A 27,500-nucleotide genomic window follows, 5' to 3' on the forward strand; every position below is an offset into this window, starting at 1 on the left:
TGGGTGGGGGTTATGGTGGGAAGAGGAACAGAAGGATAAGAAAGATATCTCAGGAAAGTCTATGTCTAGATTAAGGCTATGTCTTCATTGATGTGGGGAAGAACTACATCTGGCTGGGTAGCCACAGTCAGAAGGAATGAGTTGGAACTACAGATGTATAGTATTGCAGACTTTTTCAAATCCTATTACATTTGCAACAATACAGGCAGGGGACTGACTGGCTGGGGGGAGTTCTGCTTGAAAGGGACCTTGGGGTCTCGGTAGACAGCAAACTGAGCACGGGCCAGCAGTGTGCCCTAGCAGCAGAGAAGGCCAACAGATTCCTGGGCTGTAAGAACAAGAGCACAGGCAGCAGGGCAAGTGATCCTCCTCCCTTTACTCTGCACTCACCGGGCTGCATCTAGAATACTGCATCTGGTTTTATGGTCCCCTTGGTACCGGAATGATACTGAGACACCGGGGTGAAGGGTGGTTGGGGACTGGAGCACTTGCCCTGTGTGCAGAGGCCAAGAGCGGGGCTTGTTCAGCCTGGAGAAGAGAAGGCTTTAGGAGCTTGTTCAGCAAGTGGGGCAGTTAAGTTGATTACATCACTAATGCTAGTCTAGGATTTTGGGGAAAACATTTCTGTAGCAGTTATTGTTGGAAAATCCTAAACAGTAAAAAAGCCAGTTCGCACATCCCACATAAAGGCCTAACCTATCAAGCTATTGGCTATGTTCTTATGGAATTTATCTCATTTTCTTTTTCTGTTTTTACTAGAATTTTTAGTCTTGACCTGAGAAGTTTCCAAACAACAGTTTCCTTAAAGTCAGACGAGGAATTCTGCACTTGATTCATGGCAGGGACTACAATCTGTAACTTGCATATCCTGAATAACTTCCTTGATCATCTATATACAGCAATGAGTCTCTTTTGCCAAACAGTATTTCATTACACTGAGTAGCAGAGCAGGTCCCTTTATGAGTAAGTACCATTGACTTTATATGTGCCTTTGGAGCTGCTTCTCTGAATTTCATCTGTCTTATTGTATATTGTGTCCAATATTTTGTAACTGTCCCCGGAAGTAGATCTTGGCAGGCCTTCGTCACTGTTGACAGCCTTGGAAATACTTACTATTGCATCCAGCCCTGATATAAAGCAGACTTTACATGTGAGTCTGATAGCCTAAATGAGTTCCCAAGCCACCTAGCTTTGCAGCTTATTCGGTTTCACACAAAAGATAATTTTGAGATGTCTTGGTTCTGCTCCACAGAGGAAAGAAAGCAACAAACATTAACACTAAGATATTTCTGGACAAGAAATCTGACGCCAAGATTAAAGGTAGTAATTGTACAGACTCCCACACCAGCAAAGCTAGAAGGTACCTGCACCCAGTTTTATCGACATATGACCCCTTTCCCTATCAGGAAGCTACATGGCTGCTGTACTTTTTGTAAACAACTGGACAATAAATTATAACAGTAGGAAAGCTACAGGCAAATCCTTAAGTAATTGGTGTTGAATCAAAACTATCAAAGCAGCAGCATGTAACGGACAAGTGATTATATTGCTCAAATGTCATTCCTTTTATGTGTGACAATTCGTTAAATTTTTTCATCAAAGAACAAAGAGAAGGCAACATTGCCTTCTCTGAAATTTATTACTTCACCTATTTCTGTTACATCTTATTTTTTCCAAATTAAATATATTTTTTAGATGCCACCAAACAAAACCCCTTTTCAACACCATTTAATCCAATTGTGTCTTGCTGAACTCCTGAGGATGCTGCTGGCTTATATAGTGACAGTGTTAATTCCCCTAAGTACTTCAAACTCTCTTTCTTTTTCTCAGCCTACAGGTGGAGAAACAGAAAACTTAAACACCAACTATAGGCTGTGTCTTTCCCAGTCTCTCTTATGCAAAGAAATCAAGCTCTATCTTTTGCTTTCATACTCCATTGGTCTAGCTATCTAGCCTCTGCCAAAGACCATCACCTAGCTTGAGGAAGTTCTTCTTTTATCACAATGTATAAAAATTTCTCTGTATTTTTTCCTATTTGTCCTTTAAATTTCCTCTTAAACCTCAGAATGTTGTTCTACCATAAATGTTTATGGGAAACTCCTACTTACTTTGACAGTGAAACAATGACAGGATATAACCCTTACTCTGGAGTTCTGAATTTATATTCTGCTCTATTAGTGTCACTTGAGTTGGATTTCCATTTTATTATAGGATTATTATTTTTTGGGGGCCTGAACATTCCCTCGTACCTTGCTATATTTCTCACCTTCTTGATTCCTAATTGTTCCAGTATATACATACTTTCTCTGAGTCTAATAAGGTACTTTTAAAGAACCTCCATGCTGCTTCTATGGATTTTAATTTCCTAACTTTCCCCTTCAGGCTATTTCTAACTTCCTCAATATAAAAATCTTCCTTTTTTGAAAAAGTACTGTAATATTATTACCTCATGGTAGGATCCCATGGGAGGATGTTGAACTTAATTATATTATGGTCACTTTTATTTAGTGGCTCAACCACGTTAACTTCCTGAATCAACTCATATATTTAACTCAAGACCTGCATCAAGACTAGATTCGCCCATTCCATATTCCAGAATCCTTGTAACAAAAATTACTGTCTTTGGTGTCTACACACTATTTCAGTATTATACTGAGAAGGCTTAAAAATACGTGCCTGTGATATACATGAAAAAGTCACCAGGAAATACTTGTTTATTCAGTGCACTTTTAAGAGTGCCTAAAGTCTAAAGGGCTTAATTGTCAGTGAAACCACATGGAGTTTTATAAATTCAAATATTCCTTTTCTGTGCATGAATCAAACTGTATGTTCAGGAGGTCAGTTACACATCTAACTCTGTGTGTGTTGAAATTAATGTTTGTGCAGCATGAATTCTTGAAGGTTAAATATTCTATGGTTATTTAAAATCAGCAAATGCAGATTTCTCCCATGGCTTGACAGCCCAAGCCCAGTGAAACAGCACTGGTCTGGTTCCTTAAATTACAAAAAAAGCAAACTGAAACCCAAAATGTAAATTAATTACTTTGTGACCTGTAGTAAATAGAAATTGTGACACCTTAGAAGTGTAAACAAGTTCTGATGTACAATAATGTATCTCAAGTAATCAGTTGTCATTAGGCTAAGATTCAGCCAGAAACAAACTTTAGTAATGAACTATATGGTAGTTTTGAAAAGCAGATTGAAATACGGTTTGTCTTTGAACTAGATCCACTGCTTCTCTGAACTTATAAACATGACTTTGAAAGAATGTACACTGTTTTCCTGATTAGAAGTCGCTTTTTTTTTTTTTTTCCATTACTCATTTATTTCAATCCCAATTTTAAAATCTAGCTCATTAGAAAAGCATTCTCAGTAACAGAAGTTGAAACAAATATAGACATGTGTATCCTCGTTCAGCACAGTACAAGACAGCTATTACTACTACATGTTATAAGAACACTAATATTTGTCTGTACTAGACTAAGTTGCTTTATTATTTTAAACCCCAAAGTGATTACTCTTAAATCCAACTTTTTCTTAAATTTGCCAAGTGAGGAATGTTTGCTTCATTTATTGCATGAAAAAATATAAATTAATGTTATAATTCAAATTAATGTTATACATTTCGAAAGAAAGCCAAAAATGGTTCTGAAATAGTGTGTCTTGCTGACACACAGTTAACTTATATTTTTGCAGTTTCCAGAATAGTTTCACTTGTATAAAGCAGTAAAATTATTCTGCTCTTTCCATTTTTCTCGTACTATAAGAACCAAGAAAGCAGGAATTTGTTTAGCTCATTGGCTCCATTTATCCTGAGCCAAGACCATGATCTTGGAAACCCTGTAACTTGGCTGAATCCAGTACAAAGTTCTTTGCAAAAAGCCAGTGCAATTAGAACAACCCAGTGTATGTTCAGTCTCAAAATTAAGATGATAAAATTTCAAACAGCTAGAACTGAAACACAGAGTATCATGGACTCAAACCTTTAATCAGTTAAACACAAATCCTAACTCCACTAGTTTTTGATCAAATGAAGAATTGTGCAGCTGAGGACAGCACTGAGGAGACTATTCTACCTTTTTGCAAACGGGCAGAATTAACACAGAAAACAAGGAAACTGAATGGAAGAAGTGTAAGTTTTATGCAGTCCAGCCTTGAGAGCTTCTCTAAATACTCCAGACAGAGCGATAGTATAATACAATACTCTTTGCACTTTCTATTTTATCACTGGTTACTGTTAAGTGATAATATACATTTGCTAACCAAACTGGCACATTGCAGAGCCTGGTTTGAAATCTGGTGCTTCATTTTTGAAGCTTTTTTTTTTTTTTTTTTTTCCAAATACCTTTCCTTGACTGCATATGTATTACATCAAACACATGAATAAGATATTCTCTTCATTTGCTATGAAAACATCTGCCATTGATGAATTGCAGCACTTAAGAAAGTCAAAGAAATCGAATTCAGTACTACAGATTCTAGTTCATTATGTTTCATTTCACCTCCTAAATTATTCACTCGTTGTTGAAGGCACCTTTTTGTTTTATTGAACAAAGGTGAAAATTCTCAGGCCTTATTAAAATATAAATTTAGCAGTGCTCAGATTGGGAACAGAGTAGTAGTTTCTTTTATGCAATTTGTTTTGAGGTTTTTTTGACCATTCATACAAAGTGATTTCAGAAGTTACTAGTTAGTAAGTAGCTATTTAAGTTCATTTCCCTTAGTCATTTGCCACTGTTTTTTCCCTCAAATACTTACTCCTGGAAGTTGAAATATTTATGCAGATAGTCAAATAAAATAAAAATTACACACATTGATAAAATGTGTATACATTTTATACAAAATAGAGTATTATATGGATTGTTTTGAACTATGTTCCTCCTTCATTTGTGCCACTTACATATTTAACATACTATTTCAAAAGGTCCATATAATTTGTAAGGATAATTTATCTCCACAAGAAGTGCAAATCTTGCAGGTTGCAAAATACTGACTCATTAAACTACAGCAAAAACACAGTTTTGAATGCTTCTGCTTCAAGAACTGAAATGACTTTTAAATTAAGTAATCAATTACACAATTTTTTGCCAAGCACTTGTAAATAAAGGGTTTGATCAAATTTTATTTGTGGCCTTCCCAGGCCCGCAGGCCTTTGCAAAAGCATGGGTACTGTCTGCAAAATAGTTTTGATTTGTCCCAGTGAGGGGCAACCTATAATAGGGGGTAAAATCTGACAGAGGCTGGTTTCTCCCAGGCGGTTCTCTAATATTCTCTACTTTTGGATTTGTCTGTTGCTTCAAACTTTTGACATGACATTTGGAACTTCACTGTATTTGGCAGGACTGTGATCTGTAACTGTAGGGGCAAATTTGAGTAATCTCATAGGTGGCTTGTCAAGTTTTGCTTGATCTTACTGACTTTTTTACACACGCACACACATGCTTGTTAGATGAGAACACCGACTTGCCCCTTCCCTCAAAAAAATCATTATAGCCATAGTGTCCTGATAAAATTGTCCTGTCATATCCTGTAAGGCAATTATGGGGAAGGAAAATAGCAGTAATGGAACTGTATTGCCTTTCTTCTAATCTGAAATTCTATTTATTTTACTGGATCTTTAAAATGTTCAAGGTTTAGTGCATGCATTAACATACCTAAACAATGTCTGATACTTGAAAAGGAAACTCAATAGTGCTTAGTCACATCTTCAACTAGGCTCCCACAAGGTGTACGATATTATTTTACATTCATTAGTTGCAATTAAGCTTCCAATTTGTAATGGAAAGGTATTTGTTTTCTTTAAGGAAGAACTTGAAATGATGTCCTGAGAGGAACTAATTTCCTTCTAATGTGGTTCCTCGTGAAAACGGATCACAGTTCCAAAAAATCATATGGATAATTCAGTTTTAACTAAGTAATTTTCTTATGTAGTCTGATATAAAAAATTTTTTCTTCTCTTTCACACTGCAGTGTGACTCAGATCCATTCATCTACTAGCACTTCTGGTATGTTGTCTCTGGGCCTTTACAGTGATTGAGAAGCTAGCTGATAGAGATTCACAGAATTTTAGGAATGTCAAAATATAAAAGTTTCTGGTGATATACTCCCTCTTTTATTTCTTCTCAAGACATTCAGTTAGCATAAAAATAATGATTATTACATAAATTAAAGTTGTTGCAATTCAGCTGTAGGGATTGTGATTCAGTGCCAGTGAAGATAGATCAAGGTTTTAGAAAGTATCTACTGTAAATTAAAAACAAATGGTTGAAAGTATTTTGCAGACCTCTCTCCCACAGGTTGTATATTCCATTTTCCAAATTAAATCTAAGAGAGAATATTACTTTATTGAGATTTATGGAATAATTTCTTTAAAAATTCCAGCAATATGAGAATGCAGGCAGACACTGACAGTGAACAAAAATAAGTGTCAGCTACTAAGTGGTTTCATCTTTTGGAAAGGTTTTTGGGTTTTTTTTTTTGGTAATGGGAAAAAATGGGGCTGGTTTTTAAAACTAAAATTATATATAAACCAGTAAATTAGGGACAGATCGTTTGTCCAATTTTAACTGCAAAGGGGATAAAATGGGTGGAAAACATGATAATATACCAGTGCTCCGTTGGAGGAAGTGTTCCTCCCTCAATCCAACTTGCTGATCCTGCCTAAGGAATAGGACTTAAGAGCTTGTGAGAAAATGTGTGTAAGAGGATATAGAGGAAAATTGTTCTGTGGCATCTGGGGGAAGTATGTATAGGAATAGCAGTTGGGCTGTATTAACTATGAAAGTATATATGTCATTCAAATTTTAATCGCTTTCAAGACAAAGACATGACCCATTTTCTGTATGGCATAGTACAAGGATATAATACCAGAGGAAATCATATAGCTGTGATGGACTTGAAAGTACACAGAAGAAGTCTCAAGGACATGGTACTGTTTTTGCCAGTACTTCATGTGTTCCCTGAAGTATTCTAGGACCTCATTACAGATTTTGGGGTGTCCAAGAGCTTAAAGGGATGATGAATCTTGGAGCCTTAGTGGACTGTTAAACCTCCTCCCATTAAAGAAAAACATGTGGTTGAAACTGTGTTGGCTAAAAACCATGGAATTTTCTGCGTAACTTTATTCCTTCTTTGCCATTTTGTGTTGGATATCATGATCTGCCTGTTATATTTCAGCAAACGCAATAATTTCCTTTTAATTAGATAATTACCATGTTATTCATTGGTTTTGATCACTTCTAAATTCAGCTTTTGGTTTTAACAAATGCAGTTTTAGAAGATGATGGATTTTTACATTTTTAAAACCGCTAAATGTTCAGAAAGGATTTGTACACATAACAAAATTAAAGTAGGGATTATCTAGCACTGTGTGTGGGATACAGCTATAATCTATACAGTGCATGGAAAAGAAACTGGCATTCTCAATTGCACTGCACACATCTCAGTAATAACAGGGTATGAGGCATACAATTTCATGGAACACCCACAATGAAAATTATTCTTTCCAAACAGAGAATTGTTTTGGAATAAGTTAGGTTAATTGGCACCATGGGATTCCTCTCAAGGAAACACAGAACATTAAAATCTACACATGTGCATGTAAAATGATAAAGTATTATCTTCTTTCCCCTCTCAGCTCCTCAAATCTAAGACACGCTGCCCAAAATCAACAGAAACTATTATGTTTTGTTGATTCAAATTTCCTTAGAATAAACTGGCAATTCTTCATCTGGTCAGCTTACAACCTAAGAGTCACTGCGCTGTTCCACAATTGCTAGCTTGGGTACGGTTATCTAGTGCAGGCTCTCACACAAAAATAGAGGTCTCTAGAGCTTTTGGCACATGCTTTTCAGAATTGTAAGAATCTTTATTTTCTGGGCAATCAACAGGCCTATATGGTGGTAAGATACAGCCTCTTTCAAAGGACTGCTGTTCCTCTATTAGGATTAGAACCAAAATCTGCAAATGGTTAATGGGGAATCCAGGCACATTTTGCTGTCATTATATAGTCCTTGGTTAAAACTGATTGTATTTTACAGAAAACTGATTTTATTTTACAGTTTCAGAACACAGTTGAAGCATATTAAGTCCTCACAAGAGCATTATCACCCTCTCAAAAATCATGAAGAACTTATCACAAATGAAGAAATAAACCTTCCTTTTCATGAAGGAGGCTGAATTCTCATGCAGGCTGTTGTGCTGTGCGCATTGTGTCTATTCCATTAATGTTTAAGGTCATTATAAACACGGACATTCTACTTGGTTTATCTTTAAAATGTCCTGTACTTTCATATTTCGCCACATTTGCACACCTTAACCGTTATTTCTTTCCTAGTTTTCTGCCCCAGTTATGCCAAGACATTCAAACTCAATTAAATGTGATTCCTTGTGGGCAGTTCACAGGGGAGGTGTGGCCTTGGAAATTACATCTGTTGTCCTACAAGTCTGACTGCAGCTCTTCTGACCTCTTGAATGAGTGAGAAACCCCCATGTCCTGTGACCTCACATGACTTCACATGTAAGTCCTGTGCTGAACAATAACACAGTCTTCCTCGCTTCCCTCTCTGCAGTCTCCAGTGGAAAGCTGAGGTGTATGTCGGTTGCCTTGTCATTTTTTCAACAACACAGACAACATAGCATTTCAGCTTCTCACCAAAGACATCCTAGAGTCTCTCATTTCATATTCTGAAAGGGGAGTTCCAGGACACCAAAGAATACCCCGAAACGGTATCACTGTTACATGCCAGTAATCTTATTTCCCTTACCACTCCGTCTGGCCTATGCACATATCTTAATTGGACTTACCATTTAATTAGACTTTGAAGTACAGGAGCAAGACAACAAATAGAATTTGCACCCGCTATCAGTGGAATTAATTGTAGAATGAAACAAAAATGAAATCTTACAGTGTTCATAAAAGGAAATTTGTCATATTTATATTCTATACTTTAACTGTTATTTTAGAGGACTATCCCTATTCTTCATATATAGATGAGAGCTTGGTATGGTAGAACAAAGAGGGTTTACTTTCTAGGGATTGCATAGACAGTGTTTCTGAGTACTTAAGAAGAGTTGCAGGCCCATTAGGTTGAAGAAGAAAGAAATTTAGGTAGGATGTCCCAATTCTCCTTCCAGTCTTGGAGAAAAGTACATCCTCCCACTGCTCCCCTTTCTCTCCATTTATCAAAATAATCCCCTATTTGGGAGAAATTGATCACAAATTTAGTAGCCCCTCTAAGTTTGGCTTTCTAGGGAGAAGAGAGCAGAGGATAACCTTCGCTGTGGGTACGAATTAGTGCTTAGTGGAAGAGAGCCCAGCTTGCTCTGTGATGTCAAAGCAAAGAAGTTCAAGAAAAGTTCATTGATTTCACCCTCATTCATGTAAGAATTCAGAGGAAAATAAATTGAGGGAAATTACTGGACTTGGATGGAAGGATGAACTGTGTGAATTGTGGGTCTTTTCTCAGTTAACATAAGTCCTGTGGGTATTGATGTACATCAACATGATGCAAAAACAAATGTACATGTCCCCTGTCAAGAGGAACGGTAAGAAGTTTTATCAATGATAGAACTGATCATACTGACACAAACAATCTGATTTTATTCACATGGTAAGTTTTAAATATATTTTATGGCTGGTTTATTGTAGCTTTCTGTAGCAGCACTCCTCACTGCAAAGGCTGCACAACCTTGAAACATGCTGTGCCAGTGCTGGAGGTAGTGGCATTTAAAAATTTTTTTTATTTGTATTTTATATTGAATAATGCATAATATGTATTCATGTGATTAAATGTTATGTTGTGATACAAACATGAAGACGTATAATTTTCCCTACTAATCCTGCATTCTGGCAAAAAGGTGCCTATGGTGACAAGGTGCTCATTTGACCCTGAGAAGCTCTGGAATAATTAGCTCATAGCAGCATCATTAGCATATTTAATACCTGACAGTCTACCTTCATCATCCTATACTGAATATACGGATTGCTATGTTCCACAGCACTCTTCATGGCATCACGGAAGATTCCTACCTCAGTCACTGGATCACTTGTGAATACGACTTTGCAGCACTGAAAGTACTTGGTGCTCTGATACAAAAAATAACTGACATACAGTAAGGAATATAGCTAACTTTTAACTCTTCTTAAGACTATTACTTGGAAATTTGCTGAGCATACACTTAAAATAATTCTTGACAGACATTTCTGTATTTTTTTCACTGCAAAGAGAATCGGCTGTTGAAATATTTACAGGGAATTATGTAGGAATATAGCATTTTTAAAACTTTGGGAATTAAAAGAAATATAGTCTTACTGAATTAATTTGAAAGTAAGATAAAATAAAAAGGTGATTATGACTTAGGATTTAGGGGATGTTTCTGTTAAAATTTAAGCGTTTCTAACAAGGAAAACCTTAGTCTTAGAGTAGACAAGAGGGTGATGGAGGTCAAGGAGTCTAACTCATATATTCTTAACAGTGATCTCCGACACCATTTCATAGAGATTATCTGTCCCTTTTCCCTTCCCTTCCCTTCCCTCCCCTGCCCTGCCCTTTCCTTCCTCATAGGCTTTGCCCTTTATCACAATATTCCCATGAGATGTACTAAGAATATTTTATTACTAGCTCAAAAAAGAAAAAAAAAAATGTCTACAAAAGTACATTCAGTAATTACATAACGGCAGTTTTAAAGATACCCATTTTGAAAGAGTTTGTACTTTAGGCACTGTGTGAGGCAAAGTGCAGCAGAATGGACCCGTTCTTGCTGGATACAAAATTTATGACCCTGTAGTCAGCAGATACAAGCCAAAGCTACACCAGAGCTTGGTAAAAAAAAAAAAAAAAAAAAAAAAAAAAAAAAAAAAAAAAAGTGGCAATGACCTGAAATAACTTAAAGACCAGTAGATCTTTAAAGTAGATAAGATATCATGTAACTACAGTAGATAAGATATCATAAAATAAAGTACAAAGATACCGTGTAACTACAGGGACTTGATTTTACCATTGGCAGCAGTAAGATGTAAACTTGGCTACTTTGTACAGTTCTGAGGTCCTTCATTTTAAAAGGATGTTGGGAAGATGAATGATTATGGGGAAGGACCGCAGACATGATTTAAGGACTAACAGTTGCAGCCCTAGAGCTACTTAGCTTTTTAGAAAGGATTTTGAAAGGTCATTATAGCATTTAACTCCCAGGAGAAGTGGTAGGCTCTTTCTTTTTTGTAGTTGCCAACTCATAACTTGATGCCTTCCCTTCCGAACAATATATTTTAGAGCAACATATTTTAGACCTATACATGTTTTGGGACTCAGGAGATGAGAGTGAGTGAAAATTGATGAGCTACATTTTATGGTGGCTGCTACTAATCTAAAAGTTTCCAAATCTTAGGAAATAATAGAGTTAATAAGGTGAAATACAGCCACAGGATTAAGGAAATTTGGAGAACTGCTAGAGCATTCAGCATTTTTCTGCAAGTTAGATACAATCTTGAATACAAGGTGACTGATCTTGTAATAATAACAGATTCAGCACTGCTACATCTCAAGAAATCATTAAATTGAAATATTTAGAATGTTTTGATCTGGTGTTTTTGTTTTTTGTTTTTTGGTTTTTTTTTTTTTTTTTTTTCCCTGCTGAGTGCATTGCAGGATGAAATCACATTTGCCTGATATTTTTAAAGCATTTAATTATTTTGCCTAACTTTTTGACAATAGATTCAGATACATCAGGATTATTTTTTCTTGATAATTGATTAAGGTCTCCTTAAACGCCAGTGAAATCAAAGTGTTACCATTATTAGTTCAATAGTTTCTCATTCAAACTTTCTACTTCTCTTCTACTTGGCAACAGTTTAAAACAAAAAGAAAATAACAGTAGTGAAAATCAGCCTGAAAGAAAAAAATGGGTACTAATATTTTCATTAGAGAATTGCCTTTGCTACATAACTTTGAAGGAACAACTATAAAATGTTGCTCTGTAACTAACAGCTCTCTTCACCACAACATAATGGAGCAATAAATCACCAGAACAGGGAAGCAGAGTTTTTTTGGTACATGCTTATTCTTTTCTTCTTATATATATGCCACATACTCAGGGTACTTTGTAATATTAATGGGCACAGGTGATGGAAGCAGCATTCTCTCTACTACACTGGGCTATATATTCCTAAATAGGTGAGTGCAGGTGCATGTCCTAAATCCAAGTTACAGGTTCATGTCTCACTCATGTCCTTACTTAACTTTGGAGCAAGACTGGGGTGCACAGCATCCTTCTTTTCATCACATTCTTGAAATAGGGAAGAAAAGGCTAAGGCTGATAGGAGGGACTTGGGCAAGTGCCCAATCCATCCACACATACTACAAGAGTTATGTAGCCAGTGTGACATAAAATACATCAGAGAGGGCCACAGATGTTGAATTAGTAACTTCTTTATTGAGATCCATTCATGGCTTCCAACAACTAAGCTGAAAAATAGAAGATCAAAAAAGCATTCCTGCTAACTCTGCTGTCAAAGAGGATTACAAATTATGAGATGTGCAGAGAAAAATTGTTTTTTAAGCACGTCAGAGCTTTTTTTTTTTCCTTTTTTTTTACAGGAATCCCGCATCTATTATTCTATTGAGTAGGGCTAGCAGGAAGCACAAGCTACCATCACGGCACCTCTTTCTGTTGTGAAATACGTCTATATGCTTCTGCTAATTCCTTCTGAGATATTGGCAGCATATAAAATTATCACTTCTTATTGTTCATTTGAACAACTTAAAATTAAATCACATAACTGTCAGTAGATTTTACCGCAGCAACAGTTTTCAAGCAGATACCTCAATAACTTCAGTGAACATTAAAAGCCAATGGACCAATAAAACATATGCATCAGGTTGTATCATTCTTCTCACTTAATTTCTATTTATATCCACAGACCTTCACAGGAGTGACCGACAACAAGCAACTCCAGATAACCCTGTTTATGTGCTTAGTTTAGCAGGACCAGTGAAGAAGCCCTGCAAGCTCGTTCACAGCAACATGAGGGGCTCCAAATGAACTTCATCAACACAGGGACCATTAGTTCCATTAGAGGAACCAAACAGCATCTTTTTAGGAGGGTATCATGGCTGATTGATTGCTATACAATGCAGTCACCTCCCTTCCTCTGTTTTTGTATATTGTTTTCCTCCTTATATCCAATGCTGTGATGAGTGAAATGATGTTAGTGAGATCGGAACTAAAGTCCAGGATTATTTTTGTGAAGGAAATATGTCATTTCTGTGTCTTGGTTATATCAGCCTCAAGATAGTTTAAAGTATATTCTTTGGAAAGTCATCATGCCACAGATTTGCTGCTTTGTGACAATATAACGATTTTATCACTCCTAAATATCCTCTTTATAAAAAGAAGAGAAAATCAACCACCACTATTTTACTTCATCTATCACCATTAAAAATATCTTACTGGGATATCTGTCTAAAACACTTTTCAGAGGCATCAATTTAAATTACCCTTCATTCAACCACAGCTGAATATTTATTATTATTAAATTATAATAATAATTATTATTATTTACTGGATACAACATATACATATATATATATATATATATATATATATAAGAGTTTGAAAATATTTTTACTGTTGTCACTAGAATTATGTTATTGTTCGTATTTCAGATACAGACCAAAAATTAACAGAGCTTCTATTTTTGGACACTTGGGTATAAGAGGGAAAATTTTTACACTTATTTTTTTGGAAAAAGAATTGTTTGCCTTTTCTTGCTACCATTGCTCCAAGGTTGTTTACTTCAATGAAGATTCTCTATGTTTATTCAAGAATAGCATTGTATGGAAGATGTTATACAGAATTTGGCTAGATGTTTGGGTTAACATCTATGGATCTGTGTAAATGAACAGAGGCCTCAAAAAAGGCAACATGTTACCTTGGCAAAACATTTCACTTGAACACATGGGCCTAAGTTTGATCAGGGACAACTAAAAATTCATTGCATTCATTTTACTTTTTCACGTACACCACTATATGAGAAGAATCAGGCACATCCAGCAAAATGTGTACATACAAATTAATCCACCTGACACTACAAGCATTTGTTGAGTAAACACAGAGGACACGTTCACTGATTCTCACACTGCACATGGATGCAGCGGTTTAGGTACTGGGTTTTTTTAATTGCTGGCTGTACACTGTCTGCACTGCCTGCTGGAGAATTTTCTACCCACAGAGTATTCTCCATTACTGATTTCTAGTTTTAAAATGTATAACCCATAAGCAAAATCAAATACCCTTCAAGTAGTCTATTCTGATGGAATAATTGCTACCACTGTTACAGCATCATTGTAGGTAAAGGACTGTGGACAATGATTATAAGAATCAGACTGCAGAGGATAAACATAAAAATGGTTAAGAACCCTTGTTTTAAAACTACAATTTGGATTATGTGGGGTTTGTTTTACTCTATTTATTTATTATTTTATATAATGTACTCATTCCACAAATTCTTCCCCCTTTCTATTTAAGAGCTGGAGTATTGCTTCTAGGCACATTCTCTTTCTCCTTACCTGTGAAGTACAATAAACCCTCCATTCTTGACAGACTGCATTAAACACTGCAATACAATTATCCTCAGTCACTGGACTGTTATCACAGGGAATTAAATTAGACTTTCTAGCTTAGAGAACATCAAATTATTTACACAAAATGTTATCGTTGAAACAGATCCAGTTTAGACTATTATATGATGGTTAGGCTAGTAAGGACTAAAAAGATCAGGTCACTGATTTAAAACAGACCTAAAAGTTGAATCTGAATCTGAGGGTAGCTGTTGAGTCTTATCAAGCAGGCTATTGCCTATTCAGAACTATGGAAAATCAGTTTTCCATTTAGCCTTGCCTCTAAGTTCCAGCTGCAAAAGTTTCCTTGATGAAGTTTTGTTTGGGACCAATAGTGGTTCTGTGGAAAGTTTCAGTTCAGTTTTTCACAAGTACAAACTATCAGAATTTTCAGTGAAAAAATACAAAACAGCTTTAGACTGATGCTCAGAAATACCCCCAGTAAGTCACTTCTGGTTTGGTATTTTGAACATAACAGTTACCTACAGAGGTAGAGAGAGAGGTGTTCAGGAAATCCCAGAATCATATAAATTTGTTCTTTTCCTCAAAAAGGTGTAATGTATTTAATTTTTCTCTCTCTTTCAACACAAACCAAAAATCTGTGAGATTTCCTCTCAGAAAAAGACTATCTTAATTGACTTATTGCCCTTATAGCTGAAACGCAAAATGATTAGTTAGCACGTGCTATGCATTTTAAATCGATATAGTTTGTCACAATTATTAAGATTACTCTGTCAAGAATGTATCAATACATCTTTCATCCATGAAGGCTTTATGATATATAGTCCTGACTGTTCTAGGCAAAACCTGTTTACAATTTAAATTTGCTTTATATATTTGGATTTTACTTGCATTACCACTCTAAAATGTGACAAGGAATCAACATGGAACAACACTTACAATATTTCCAAAGTGAAATATCCCCCAATAGATTTACAAGTTTTCCATTAGTACTTACCATTAATATGTAATTTCTTACGTCCACCCTCCAATGTACTCCCATCAGTGCCCACTCACCACTCACTCCCCTGACCATGGAAGTCTTCCCATTAAACACGATGAAAGCTGTTGCACCAACCTGCCCACATGTCTGAATTTAGAGGCTCAGTCACTTTTTAGGTGCATCTCCAATACATGCCATTTTAAAGCAGCCTACGTCACATCTGTGGATAAGCCAAGAGGGAGTGAGCATCACTTCCCCACTCCTGGGGGTCCCTGAGCACTCCCAGGCCCCTGCTTGTGTCCTGCTAACGGGGAATCGCTGAGCACCCCCAGGTCAGGGGATACCCTGAGTCAAAGTTGCTCCCACTGGAATCCCAGCAAAACTCAGCTGAATTCAGTGGGATGGAAATGAGCCCAAAGGATGAAAATACAAAGATAATGCTGTGGGATGCTGGTGTTGGATAGTTTCTTCTGAATTTAAAGTGAGGAAAAAAGGAAGGGAAAGAGCAAAACATGATGACAGTTACAAGATGCTATGTTTTCCCTTCCTGATACAAGGAATTTTTCACTTCTCTGCCAGACAGAACCGTAGTGACTGTTGTCATTACTCTTCTTTCTTATTATTTGAATTAAAATAATTTCTGAAAAAAAGTTTCTTCCCTTTTTCCCCATATACAGGCTAAAATATAAACAGGTAGAGATAAGTATAAAATCCAACCTTTATTCCACTTTGAACAAGCTTGTGTATATCCAAAAAAGGTTCCTTGAGTATGTCTCCTTCAGGACTGAAAATCTTCACATATCCTTCTTTCTCAAGAATAAAGAGACGATGGGATCCATCCCCACAATGTACTGCTCCAACAGGCTGCCTTAGTCCACTCACAACCTCCTGAATACAGAAGCAGTTGTGCTTGTGTTTTCTAAAAAAATTTTAAAAAATAGTGAGAAACTTGTTCTTTCTTGCAACCATGACACAACAGTGTCCCTAAAAGATAAAATGATTGTCCTGCAGTGATATTAAAACCACAATTATACAATCCAGAATAAATTATTGCCTTGAACATATGCAAGCAGATAATACTGAAAACCAGTTTGAACTTCACCTGAGCAAAATTTGATTTTGAAAGAGAAAATTAGTTCAGCTGAGATCTGAAATGTAGAGGAATAGGAGAGAGAAAAATTGGTAAAAGAAGAGAATGATTTATAAATACAGAATTTCTACTGTACAAAAAACATAGTGAATTCCAGCAATTTGACTTCTAAAATGCATTTTTAAATAATGACTTATGATGGGACAATCTAATTTAATTATTTTCACAAAGAAAAATATATGAAGTAGATAAATTTAAGATAATGAAATAAATATTTTACTCATAAATTTATTGTAGTTTTTTTAGTAATACTAAACTCAGGTAGAAATGGCTTCCTAGAACTATGTATGATCCAGAGGGTGGACCATAACCAAGATCCACAGGGTGGATCAAACCAGGATTCTAACACTTTTTCAGCAATGCAAATATCAAATGGTACTGAAATATTGAAGCTAACGTTACTTTCTCTTTTGACGTACACCAGCAGCAGCAAAAGAAAGTAACATCTGGAAAACACAGCTGCTGAGCATAAGCACACACTGAGCTGTTTCACTGTGAAAACCACAGGCTTTGCTAGGGTTTTTTTTTCAGATTAAACAGCATTTATCTTTATGAACCTGCTGATCTCTTCCTCTTTGTCATATTCTTCCATGTGGTCCAGGGAGTTAGAAGCTGGGCCTCGCACTTGCTTCCTTGGAAAATCTGGAAAGCATACACCACCATCTTTTCTTGCATAGTAGAAGCAAAACTCATCAGCTGTAGTTTGGAGAAAACCTTAAAAATGCAAAAGAGCATACAAATATTTAGTGTGTTGCCATGTCTGCAGTTTTGTGCCCTCAAACTGATATAAATCTAAATAGATTATATATTGAGTGGGAAAATAAATAATTTTAAACAAAGTGCTAGCTGCATAAGCCTGATCTGAATAAATACAAACTGAGTATTACCTTTTACAGTTTATTCATCTGTATTTATATTAAACATTATTTTCAGTGTGCTTAACTAAAAATACCAATTCATTCAAAATACAGTTTACTCATTAAAAAATTAAGAGACAAAGTTCAGAGTTGAAGATCTGATACATTTTTCCCTCATTTTAACCTTATTAATCAAGTGTAGTACCTGCAAAAAAAAAAAAAAAAAAAAAAAAAAAAAAAAAAGTTAAGTGGCTTGTTGTAGTAAAAATTTCAGTAAAGACTTTGGTAAAAGACACGCAACAAAAACTTTGTGGAATGATGGCAGCAAAGCACATCAGTGGGAGAGGTGAATAATTAGTTGTCTCAGAAAGCAAGAAGTAGTGCTGAAAGCTGCACCGTGTTGACATGCAGTTGGCCTCTGGCTGACTCCCAGCATCAGAGCGGGTGAACACAGTGTCCCATCACGGCGTCTACTTCCTCAGCCCCCATCCCCTGAAAAGGGCCGTGTGTCTTGTACTGCGTTGGAGATGGCTTCTAGCTGGCTTGGATGATAGGTGGTCTTTAAGTTTCAGGTTAAAATGGGAAGGAGTTTGAAGACCCAAGTTGGTAAAACAAGAGCCTCTGAGGAAAAACTCTACCGCTACTGCTATTACACTAGGTTTAATGACAACAAGAATATCTATTTCTGTCCACAAACCTATTTCTAGTCATTTCTATCCAGCTTTTAATCTTTGCTATTAAATGATACGTATTACTGACTAGTTATACATGTACTCATTTATTAAACGTTGTTAATATGGCTTAGGTCACCTTCATTCCTCTTTGCATTATTGGCACACTGGGCTAGGAGGTACTATGGTCCAGGACATAACTCATAGGATACACAGAATTAGCACTTAATTGTAATTAGAGGCCTAATTTATGCATGGCTTTACCACTTGTGAATAATGCAGTAATCCATAGATCTTGGCCATAAACCTCTGGCATACAACATACAATAAGAGCTGATCAGGGACAGCTGTGTTTCATTGGAAAATGCCAATTTCTTAAAAGCAAAGCTTTCTCAGAAACATTATCAGTTTTGACAAAATTTTAGTTAACATGATGTGTCTGGTCCAAATTCAAACTTCTGGTGTAATGAAAAGGAGAGAAACAGATAGCAAACCTTGTATCACTATACTCCAATGTCTTGTAATTAGGGCATTTCATTAGGAAGAGGAATATTCAGGTCAATGCCCCTCATCTGTCAGGCAAGAGTTTGACCCCAAGTCTCCCATTTCCCAAGTAAATGTCCTAACAACGACTTTATTAGCTATCCTGGGGTGGTCTTTCTGTGGCTTTCTTCATGGAAAATTTCGAAAGAGTTCAATTTCTTCCTTATGTGGAATAGGAAAATTTTTTAGATCCCAGAATTTTTGTGGAGTGGAAAGCCTTTCCCACCCAACTATACTTCTTTTCATATGCATCTTCCTTTAAAAATATTGGAAAAATAACATGACAAAGCCTGACTTTGGTTTCTATAAAATAATATCTGGAAACACATGGAAGTGTGTTGTGGTGTAAAAGTTTAATTACCACGATTTGGAGCTTCAGTAAATACCATCTCTGAAGAGCTGGTTTTAATTTATAGTCGTTTTTTGGAGAAAATGAGAGATAAAATTTCAAGTGGAACAACTGAAGAGGAACTCTGATATAATCATGGCGTAGTATTCCAGGCCTTGTAGATATAATGCCAAAATCAAAGGTAATCTAAAATCTTGCTGTTGAATTATTTGACTTAAGAATATACAGTTTTGTCTTTAAGAATTTATTTCTCTAGACACAGTGGATCATTCAAGAAAATGCAATAGCAAATTAGAGGTGTACAATTTCTAAGAATTTATAGAATTTCCCAAGTATGCCATCTACTATTTACTAAAGATAAACTACTCTTGGCTTGAATGTCATCTTGAGTCAGAAAAACTGGGAGCATATTATGATCATATTGTTTACTCAGTGCATGTTCATTTCAGGTAACAATCAGATAGAAACTCACTTGACTAATGCCTTATGCAATGCCTTTTCTTATATGCAAGAGTAATCCCTTTTCCTTATGAAATATTTTATCATGCACTTAAGTACATGTTGCACTGAAGTTGCCTTTTGCTATTTAACAAACCCATCAGCCATCAGCAGGTTCCAGCAAAGGATAAGGCTTATGTTCCATTTTCTTTAGAAAAAGCTCATAAAAAATGGGGTTTGAATTAAACTATGAAAATCAGTCAGTAAATTGCTAAAATGTTGCATTACTGGAAGGAATATAACCTCTGTAAATATAGTTTCACCTGTGTATTAGGGATGGAATTTTGCTCTATAAAACCCAAAAAAAAAAAAAAAAAAATCTTCTTGTGTTATATATACTAGATTTACTATACTAACAGCTTCACTAAAGACAGAAAAACATTTGCTTTTACTCTCCGATCTGCTTGTAGCCATTTAATGTTTTCTTTATAGTGCTTAGATTCTAAGGTCTTTAGTGTAGAGATGGGTGTTTTGTTCAGTGTTTGTACAGTGTCCAGAAGACTGGCCCTTCACATGTGCCCCTAAGCACTAGAATTTTTTGAAGGGGAAAAAAAAAGATCCTTTTCCTCCGTCTGAGTTTATTCAAATACAGCTCTGTCACTGTCCTCTATGACAACCATGCCTGGTAAGGACTGCAACATTTGGTCTTGTGTGAATTTCTGTACTTACTACTTTATTTTCAAAGGCTCATACATATCATTACAAATTTCCTACCAGCTGTGTATGTGTTGACAGAGCAGTGACCCTGTTAACAAAGAAAACTGAAATCACAAAGGAAGATTAAATGTAATGTTTTAGTGTTGTACATGTCAGATTTTGCACAGGCTTGCCTTTCTGTGCTTTTAAAACTTTTTGTCTTGCAAACAAGAATCAAACTACAGACTTTTCAAACCAGAGACTTTTCAGTTAAAGTAGTTACAGTGAAGGCTTTCTGTATTTGCCTTTATAAAAAGCTGTGGGAAAAAAAGTTGCATGATTTCAAGCCTTTTCAAAGGAGAACTGCTCTCCGCTGATCCTCACCTCCTCTCTCCACTCGTATTTGCGGTCAGTTATTCCTCACACTGTATATTCCTTCCTGTCCTACCTTCACCACATTCCACTTCGCTGGATTCCCTGCATATCCACACCCCCCACTCTTCTCTTTGATACACACCTCAAATGTCATGGTAGCATTTGTCCTGGTCTTTACAGCAAGTCAGATTCCCATTCACTCCCTTCCTTGTTTGCATTGCACACAGGATTGAATATTATCCACTCATCTGAGTAGACCTACACTGGCCTAGAGAGCATCTGGAAATCAGGCTCACCTGCTTTATTTCTGCTATGACCTCAAGCATACAGTTTTATATTTTATAAAAGAAGCGTTTTCCTGGTTTTTTGGGTTTTTGCTTGGGTTTTGGGGTTGGGTTTTTGTTTTGTTTTGGGTTTTTTTTTTGGTTTGTACTTTTGACAGCTAGATGTGAATTTTTTCACAAAACCACATTTTCCTCTCCCTTCTCAACTCTCAGTGGAAACTAAATCAAAGAGGTAATTGCAAACTGATTGTTTCAAAATGTAGGAAGCTCAGCGGTAGCTCACATAATTTCCTACTAGTTTTCAAGTGACTAGTGGCCCTCTTCTCATACTCACACATTGCACGCACCTGCACACAGGTAGTGCCAGTGTTAATCCCCTTGATCCTCTTGTTAGCAATAGCAACACTATGAGTCACTACTATTTTTCTGCAGGTCGACTATGTCGACGGTGACTATTAACTGACTATGTTAGAACTTCTGGAACTGTTGTGTTGGGTAGCAGAATATCTTAGACTCATAGCATTTTGGGCTGGGGTGCCCACGTTTGGAGGGAAAACATTCATATCAAGCTTCTGTTCTGGTAATGCCTGGATTCAGATCTGGGCCTGGATCTGAATTTACCCACAATCATGCGGAACCCATTTCTTCAAATGAAAATGAAGGAGAGCACATAGTTCAAAATATGACTGATGTCCTTGGATGGCAGAAGGCACCGTGGCTGTGGCACCCGTTGGTTCCTTAGAATATGTCAATTCCACTGGCATGGATTAAGCTTCTGCTCATGCCTAAAGGTGCCTTTCTTTGCTAGCTATATTAATAATAAATATTAGACAGTCTTCTCTTATGACCTTGGAAAACTTAAAATTCATATTGATAGAAGATACTTCATTAAGTCACTTAACTTCAGTGTCTCCATCAGTAATCACTTAAACTGAGGCTTTACAGTAAAGATCAGATGAGAAATAATGAGAACAGACACCTGGGATGAAGCAGGGAAGTTCTAATCTCATAGACTTTGGGAAACATTACACCCCCCTGCATTGACATATCCATACAATCCTACCAGCTGTTGTTATTATTCCGTCTGAATAAAGAATTTGGTCCACTTTTTCTTCGGATATTCCTAAAGAAGTCAGTGGAAGTTCTGTTACAGTCATAATTGGTGGGCAAACTGTTGTCTTCAAAAGAGTCAATCAAGGATCTGCTAGAGTTTCCATTTTTGCAAAAAAGTGACAGAAAAATAAATGAATTTCTGGAGTTAGCTAATGAACAAAACTGATGTATAATTTCCCAGTCTTCTTGGTTAACGTGTACCACTAAAACTTCAATTCCAGAAAAGATGCTTACTATCTTAAATTGCTAATAATATTTCTCATTTGTGCAGGATTTAAAGGATAAAATTATTCTTGTAGTCAGCAGTTTCCTTAACCTCCTTTGTATTGGTGTTCAGAAACAATTAGCACTCCCTAATGGAGGAAGAGTAATTATTTGACTTTTTAACAAATGCACAGTGAATCATTGCCAGAGACCTTGGGTTTAGGGGCCTGTTAATTTCCAACTCTTTGTTTAATCCTCCAGGCTAAGCATAGAAAACATAGCTTCCACATTTTCTGTTTTATTCTTTCTTTTGCAGTAAAGTAAAATAGAAACCCCGAATAAATTGTTATTTTAATTATTTCTATTTTAGAATGTATAAGACTATTAAACTAAAACTCCATAGGCCATCTTCTCAAAAAGAGAGACCTGAATCTTAATACATTCAGGAAATCTTAGTATAGATATCAGTCAAGTCACCAAATTAACCCTGTTGGTGGATGTAAGTATGCAAGAACTTTTTGTTAGTACAACCCACTTTCAGAACAAGTATTCAGAATGATTATTAGCATCTGATTGATGTAGGAAAAATCCTATTTTAACTGACGCTAAAGTATGTAAGCTCTTTTCCTGCAAAGCACAGTGCTCTGTCCAGTGCTAGAGTTATGCTTTCATCTGGTTATCTTTCAAGGCAACCTGGGTGGTCACAAAAAGCACTTGACATCTTGATGCACTTCAGCAGTTTTACATATACACAAACTTTGTAGAAAAATAAATTTGTCATTCGTCACCACATATGTTGATCTGAGGAGTGAGGTTCCTGTGGCTATAGCTCCTGTGCTGCTCAGCACTTTCTCATTCTCTCTCCCTCCCTCTGCCTCTTCCTTTTTTCTCCCCTTTTCCTCTTTCACTTTTTCCAGTTAAACAAATTGTTTCCTCAGAAACACAGAACTTCACAAAACAACTGTGAGGGACTTGCTCTGCAGAATATGTTAATCATTTGCACTAGCTACAAACTCATGTCAAAAAACATCTTTGTGCTGACTTCTTATATGGGCCAAACATTTAGAATATCTAATCTGTTATCGCTGTTCAGCAGGCAGTCTTGGCAACTGTGATCTATTCTGCTTTGCTTTGGGGAATGTGATAAAGAGCAAGAAACAGCTGGTTTAAGAAAGCCCTAGAAACATCTCTTAGTTTATAAAGACAATAATAATATTTTCATATTTGAATGGGTTGAGATACATGTTAAACCACAGCAAAGGGAAAAAGTAAGTAAATTCAAAATGTTTTCTCAAGTCAGTAAAAGAATGCTGCAAAAAAACCCTGCACTCTTGGGATTTCAGGGAAAACAAGTACATGCTGTACACACACAATTAAAAAACCCTCCTCCAAATCTCATCCACTTAAACTATTCCCTTTACTCAAACATGTTTATATTATATTACAAAGCTGCATTCATATGTCAAAAATGACTATTCCCAAATTCATTTTTCGTATCGCTATCAACTCTTTTTTTTTTCCCAGTCTGTGTTGCTAGTAAAAAACCACCGTCTTAACCAGTTTAATTATTTTCTCCTGTGTGGCATTATTTATAAGTAGAGTTTGGACAGGGAAAAAAGCATAGTTTAAAAATGACAGTCTTAAACATATAAATAATTTACTACTGAGAATACCAAAGATGTTATTTAATATAATAGTGTGTTAAGACAGCATTTCTAAAAGAACCATCTTCTGTGGTTATTTTGTTGATACAGTTGCAAGTGATAGCACACATTTGGTGACCGCCTTAGACAACACAGGTCAAATTCTGGTTTCAGTTATGTCCAGCTAACTCTACTGATTACAGTGAGGAAGTGTCAGGTTAGTTAAGAAATTGGTTGTTAACAGCATGTTGGAAGTGATTCAAAGATCGCAGAAGTCTATCGAATAGCTCCCTTTGATTTCAATGGGCTTTAAACCCTGTGAAAAAAAGCATCAGTTTCTAGGGTAACAAACCCAGAAAAAACACTTTACGCATCAGCTTTTAGAGTCTACAGCAAACAGCCAGCATCCTTTATTTCTTGCTGTTTCAAGCTATCTATCATTTAGAATCGCCTTTTGGATGGCAAGCTGCTTGTTTACATGATTTGAATGAACATGTTAGCATTTCAGCATAGGTAATAGTTTCAGGTGCCTTTGACAACAAGCAGTGCTGTGTTTTGTGGAGAGTTTAATAGGAGGGTGGTGAGAAAGCACTCAAAATATTTATCTTACTACATAAGACCCCCTGTGAAGACCCTGAGATATTCTGTCTTTGCTTGGGCAACATCCCCTCAATATCAATGGGGATTTTATCTAGTGAAGAGCTGGATCTATAACCGCTCAGCCAACATCAACATTTCAAAACAGACATCCTTTAGCCCCGTACTTTGTTATAGGTTTTACCTGGTATGTGACCTCTGCAAGTATAATAGAATTCTTTACAATAGTCTTTGCACAGGTAGGGAAGAGTTAGTTCTCTTTCAGGTGTTTCCCCTTTCTCAGGTGAGTGGAATAGGTTCTGAGCATGAGGTGAGCAGTGTGCACATTTGATTTCCTCCAGTAGCTTCGCACATTCTGTGTTGTTGGTAACAGAAAGTATCTGCAAGCCACAAACCAGAGACAAATAAACATATGACCTGTTGCCCCATCTTACAGAAAAAAAAGATTGCGTAATCTACTGTAATAAATAATGCTAGCAGAACCAATACAGTTAGTATAAATGCATCATGTTTCATGTTACCGTTCTGGAAGTACAAAACTTATTACTATGTAATGTGCAGTATGTCATGAGTACAGTGGGATTTTAAGCACTTGCCTCTCTTTCTCAGATGCGAATAAGAGTACTCAAGCTATGATATGGACCCATGCCTGCAATCTCTTAATCACATAAGTCACATCAGAACTAGAGGGTTCATTTACATAAGGAGGAGCTGCAGCAGGCAGCAGGCCTTCTACCCACTTCTCTTATGAGAGATGCTTAGAAACCTAACTTGCAAGGTGACCTGTTCAAGCATTGAGAGATTAAAAATTAAAATTCTACCATCAAAACGCATCAGGAAAACCATATCTGGGTATTTGTTAAATAGGTGTATCTTGAACAATACCACAGTCTGGCTACTGAAACGCCTGCTGCGGAGTTCAGCAGGTGCCGTGGATTTTTCATGCTTTAAATGCTGCTCTGCTCTTTGCTCTCTCTAATGCAAACTACTTGGAGGTGGGAAAAGCTGTATGTTTTCAGACATTTCTTTTTTGTAATTGAAAAAGTTTGTAACATCTTGTTTGCCTTGATATTGAAACAGTAACTTTGTCCTGAAAAAAAGAGCATATATTATGCATAGTACTTGAAGAAGTACGAAACCACGATTGATGATGTGTTTAAGTAAACACAGGAGCCTAAGGAGCACAATGTCATCAAATCGTGAAAAATAATGGAAAACAGCATAGTCGTCTTTATTAGTCTTTGAATGCAGTGTGCTTTGTTAATCTATTGTTAACCACATGGATTGTTTTTTGATCATTCATCCCAATGGTGGGTAGTGGGAAATGTGTTCTCAGCTGAGAGGGACTGAATCTGATCCAATGCAAAAACAAAGCTCAGGTTCTTTCTGCTCTTCGTTTGACACAGTCATAAACAAAGACCGTAAGACACTTATGTTAAGAAATATTAAAACAGTAAATATTTTGAGTTCTGTACAATTTGTAAATATTTGTAAATAGCTCATTGAAAATATTGACATGGTTTTGCTACAGTTCATATCTCTGAGTTGATTTGTAGAAGTACTTTCCAATGTCATTCCCTTGCAGCATAACATCGAAGGGAATTATCTAAATTACTTTTAATAAAGTAGGTTACTCAGTGTATGAAGACTCGATATGTTTGAGTATGCTGTCTCAAAGGTCAACTCTCTTCTAGGATGCAGTACTTTGATAACAGGTTAACCCAGCACTTTATTTACAGATCATAATTACATAAACCTAAAACACTTGAGAGAAATGCGCTCTCCATTGTTTGAAACAGATACATTTTCAAAATATTACACAATATACGGCCTGTACAGTTACACAAAATCCCATTTAAAGGAACCTTAATTTAGAAGACAAACTGTTTCCAGGAAGAATTTAGTCTTACCATATGTATATTGTCAAAAGGACATCTGAAATAGGTACTAAAGTTTAGTGGTGTAAGTTGGACAACTGATTAAGAACACCATTTGGCTTCTACCCTTATTCCGGAAGACCTGCCATTGGCTTCAAAGAATTCATCCAGATTTGCCAGGGTCGTTAAATGCATTAAATGTTCTGTTCTCTAGACTATCTGTTCTCAGACTATCCTCAGCTTCATAGCACCTGCAATTAAATAGACTCACAGAATTGTTTAGGTTGGAAAAGACCTTTAAGATTATCAAATCCAACTGGTAATGTGATTACCATCTTTCACATATGGTTTATTATCTCTCTCTTCTGACCCTTCTTGGGAATATAATTGTCTCACATCTTCTTTTTGGAAAGGGTTTGTCTTCTTTTTTTTTAAAAAAAAAAGCCCTTGAAGACAGTAATCAATTAATTGCATGTTGCATGTATGTCAAAAGGATTGCATTGGCCCTGAATTCTTTGGGGAATTCTTTCCACAGCCCCAGCCCCTTGTCTGCTGAGAAAGTTTAGATTCTTTTTGCCAGGTTGCTCATTTGGGCCATAGCAGCAGAACTGTTAACCTCAGTCTTCTTTCTTTGGGTTTCAGGTGTCGCTCTAGATATGGTAGACCTGGGAGGAAATGCCTTGAAGACAAGAACTAAAAATATGAAGATAACTATAACTAAAATGCATAATACGTAAAAATTTGAACTGGACTTAATACTGCCTAGGATTGCAATACAGGTAGTAAAGAACAGGCTTTATATGCTTGCAGTAATCCAAACTGCTGAGGCAATCTTCTGCATTAGCTGGACTTTCTTAAGGGATGATGGCATCCTGACCTTGGTATTGCGTGTTGCTGTGGTTCTGATGGGAAGCAGCCTGTATAATTCAGTCAAATCATTGTCTTCCAGAAACAAAGTCTGAAGCCAATAGGGGATGATGGAAAGCACTATCCATAAATGCTACTTTTTAAGAACATTGTATCACCAAAAAGCTGGGACCTCCAAAGTAAGGATGAAATGACCTATTTTGGTGTTTCCACTGAAGGAAAGGGCACCATGACTACTTGCCTACATTCAGTAGTATCACCTGTTTTGCAAAAGTCTC

At 36.4% G+C, this 27,500-nt stretch overlaps 1 protein-coding gene across 1 annotated transcript in view; it reads right to left on the reverse strand.

Annotated features, from left to right (window-relative positions):
• The window catches only part of HHIP (hedgehog interacting protein), a 67,742-nt gene extending 42,748 nt beyond the window's left edge, over positions 1–24,994 (reverse strand). The window contains exons 1-4 of the mRNA XM_026866959.1: positions 24,968–24,994; positions 24,663–24,858; positions 17,266–17,422; positions 16,276–16,477 (exon numbers count right to left, since the gene is read on the reverse strand). Of these exons, the coding sequence (XP_026722760.1) occupies positions 16,276–16,477; positions 17,266–17,422; positions 24,663–24,858; positions 24,968–24,994 (582 nt within the window). The remainder of the gene's footprint in view (positions 1–16,275; positions 16,478–17,265; positions 17,423–24,662; positions 24,859–24,967) is intronic.
• Positions 24,995–27,500: the final 2,506 nt, after the last annotated feature.

Source organism: Athene cunicularia, unplaced genomic scaffold (assembly GCF_003259725.1).
Source record: "Athene cunicularia isolate RWA unplaced genomic scaffold, athCun1 SCF_1, whole genome shotgun sequence".
NCBI lineage: Eukaryota > Metazoa > Chordata > Aves > Strigiformes > Strigidae > Athene > Athene cunicularia.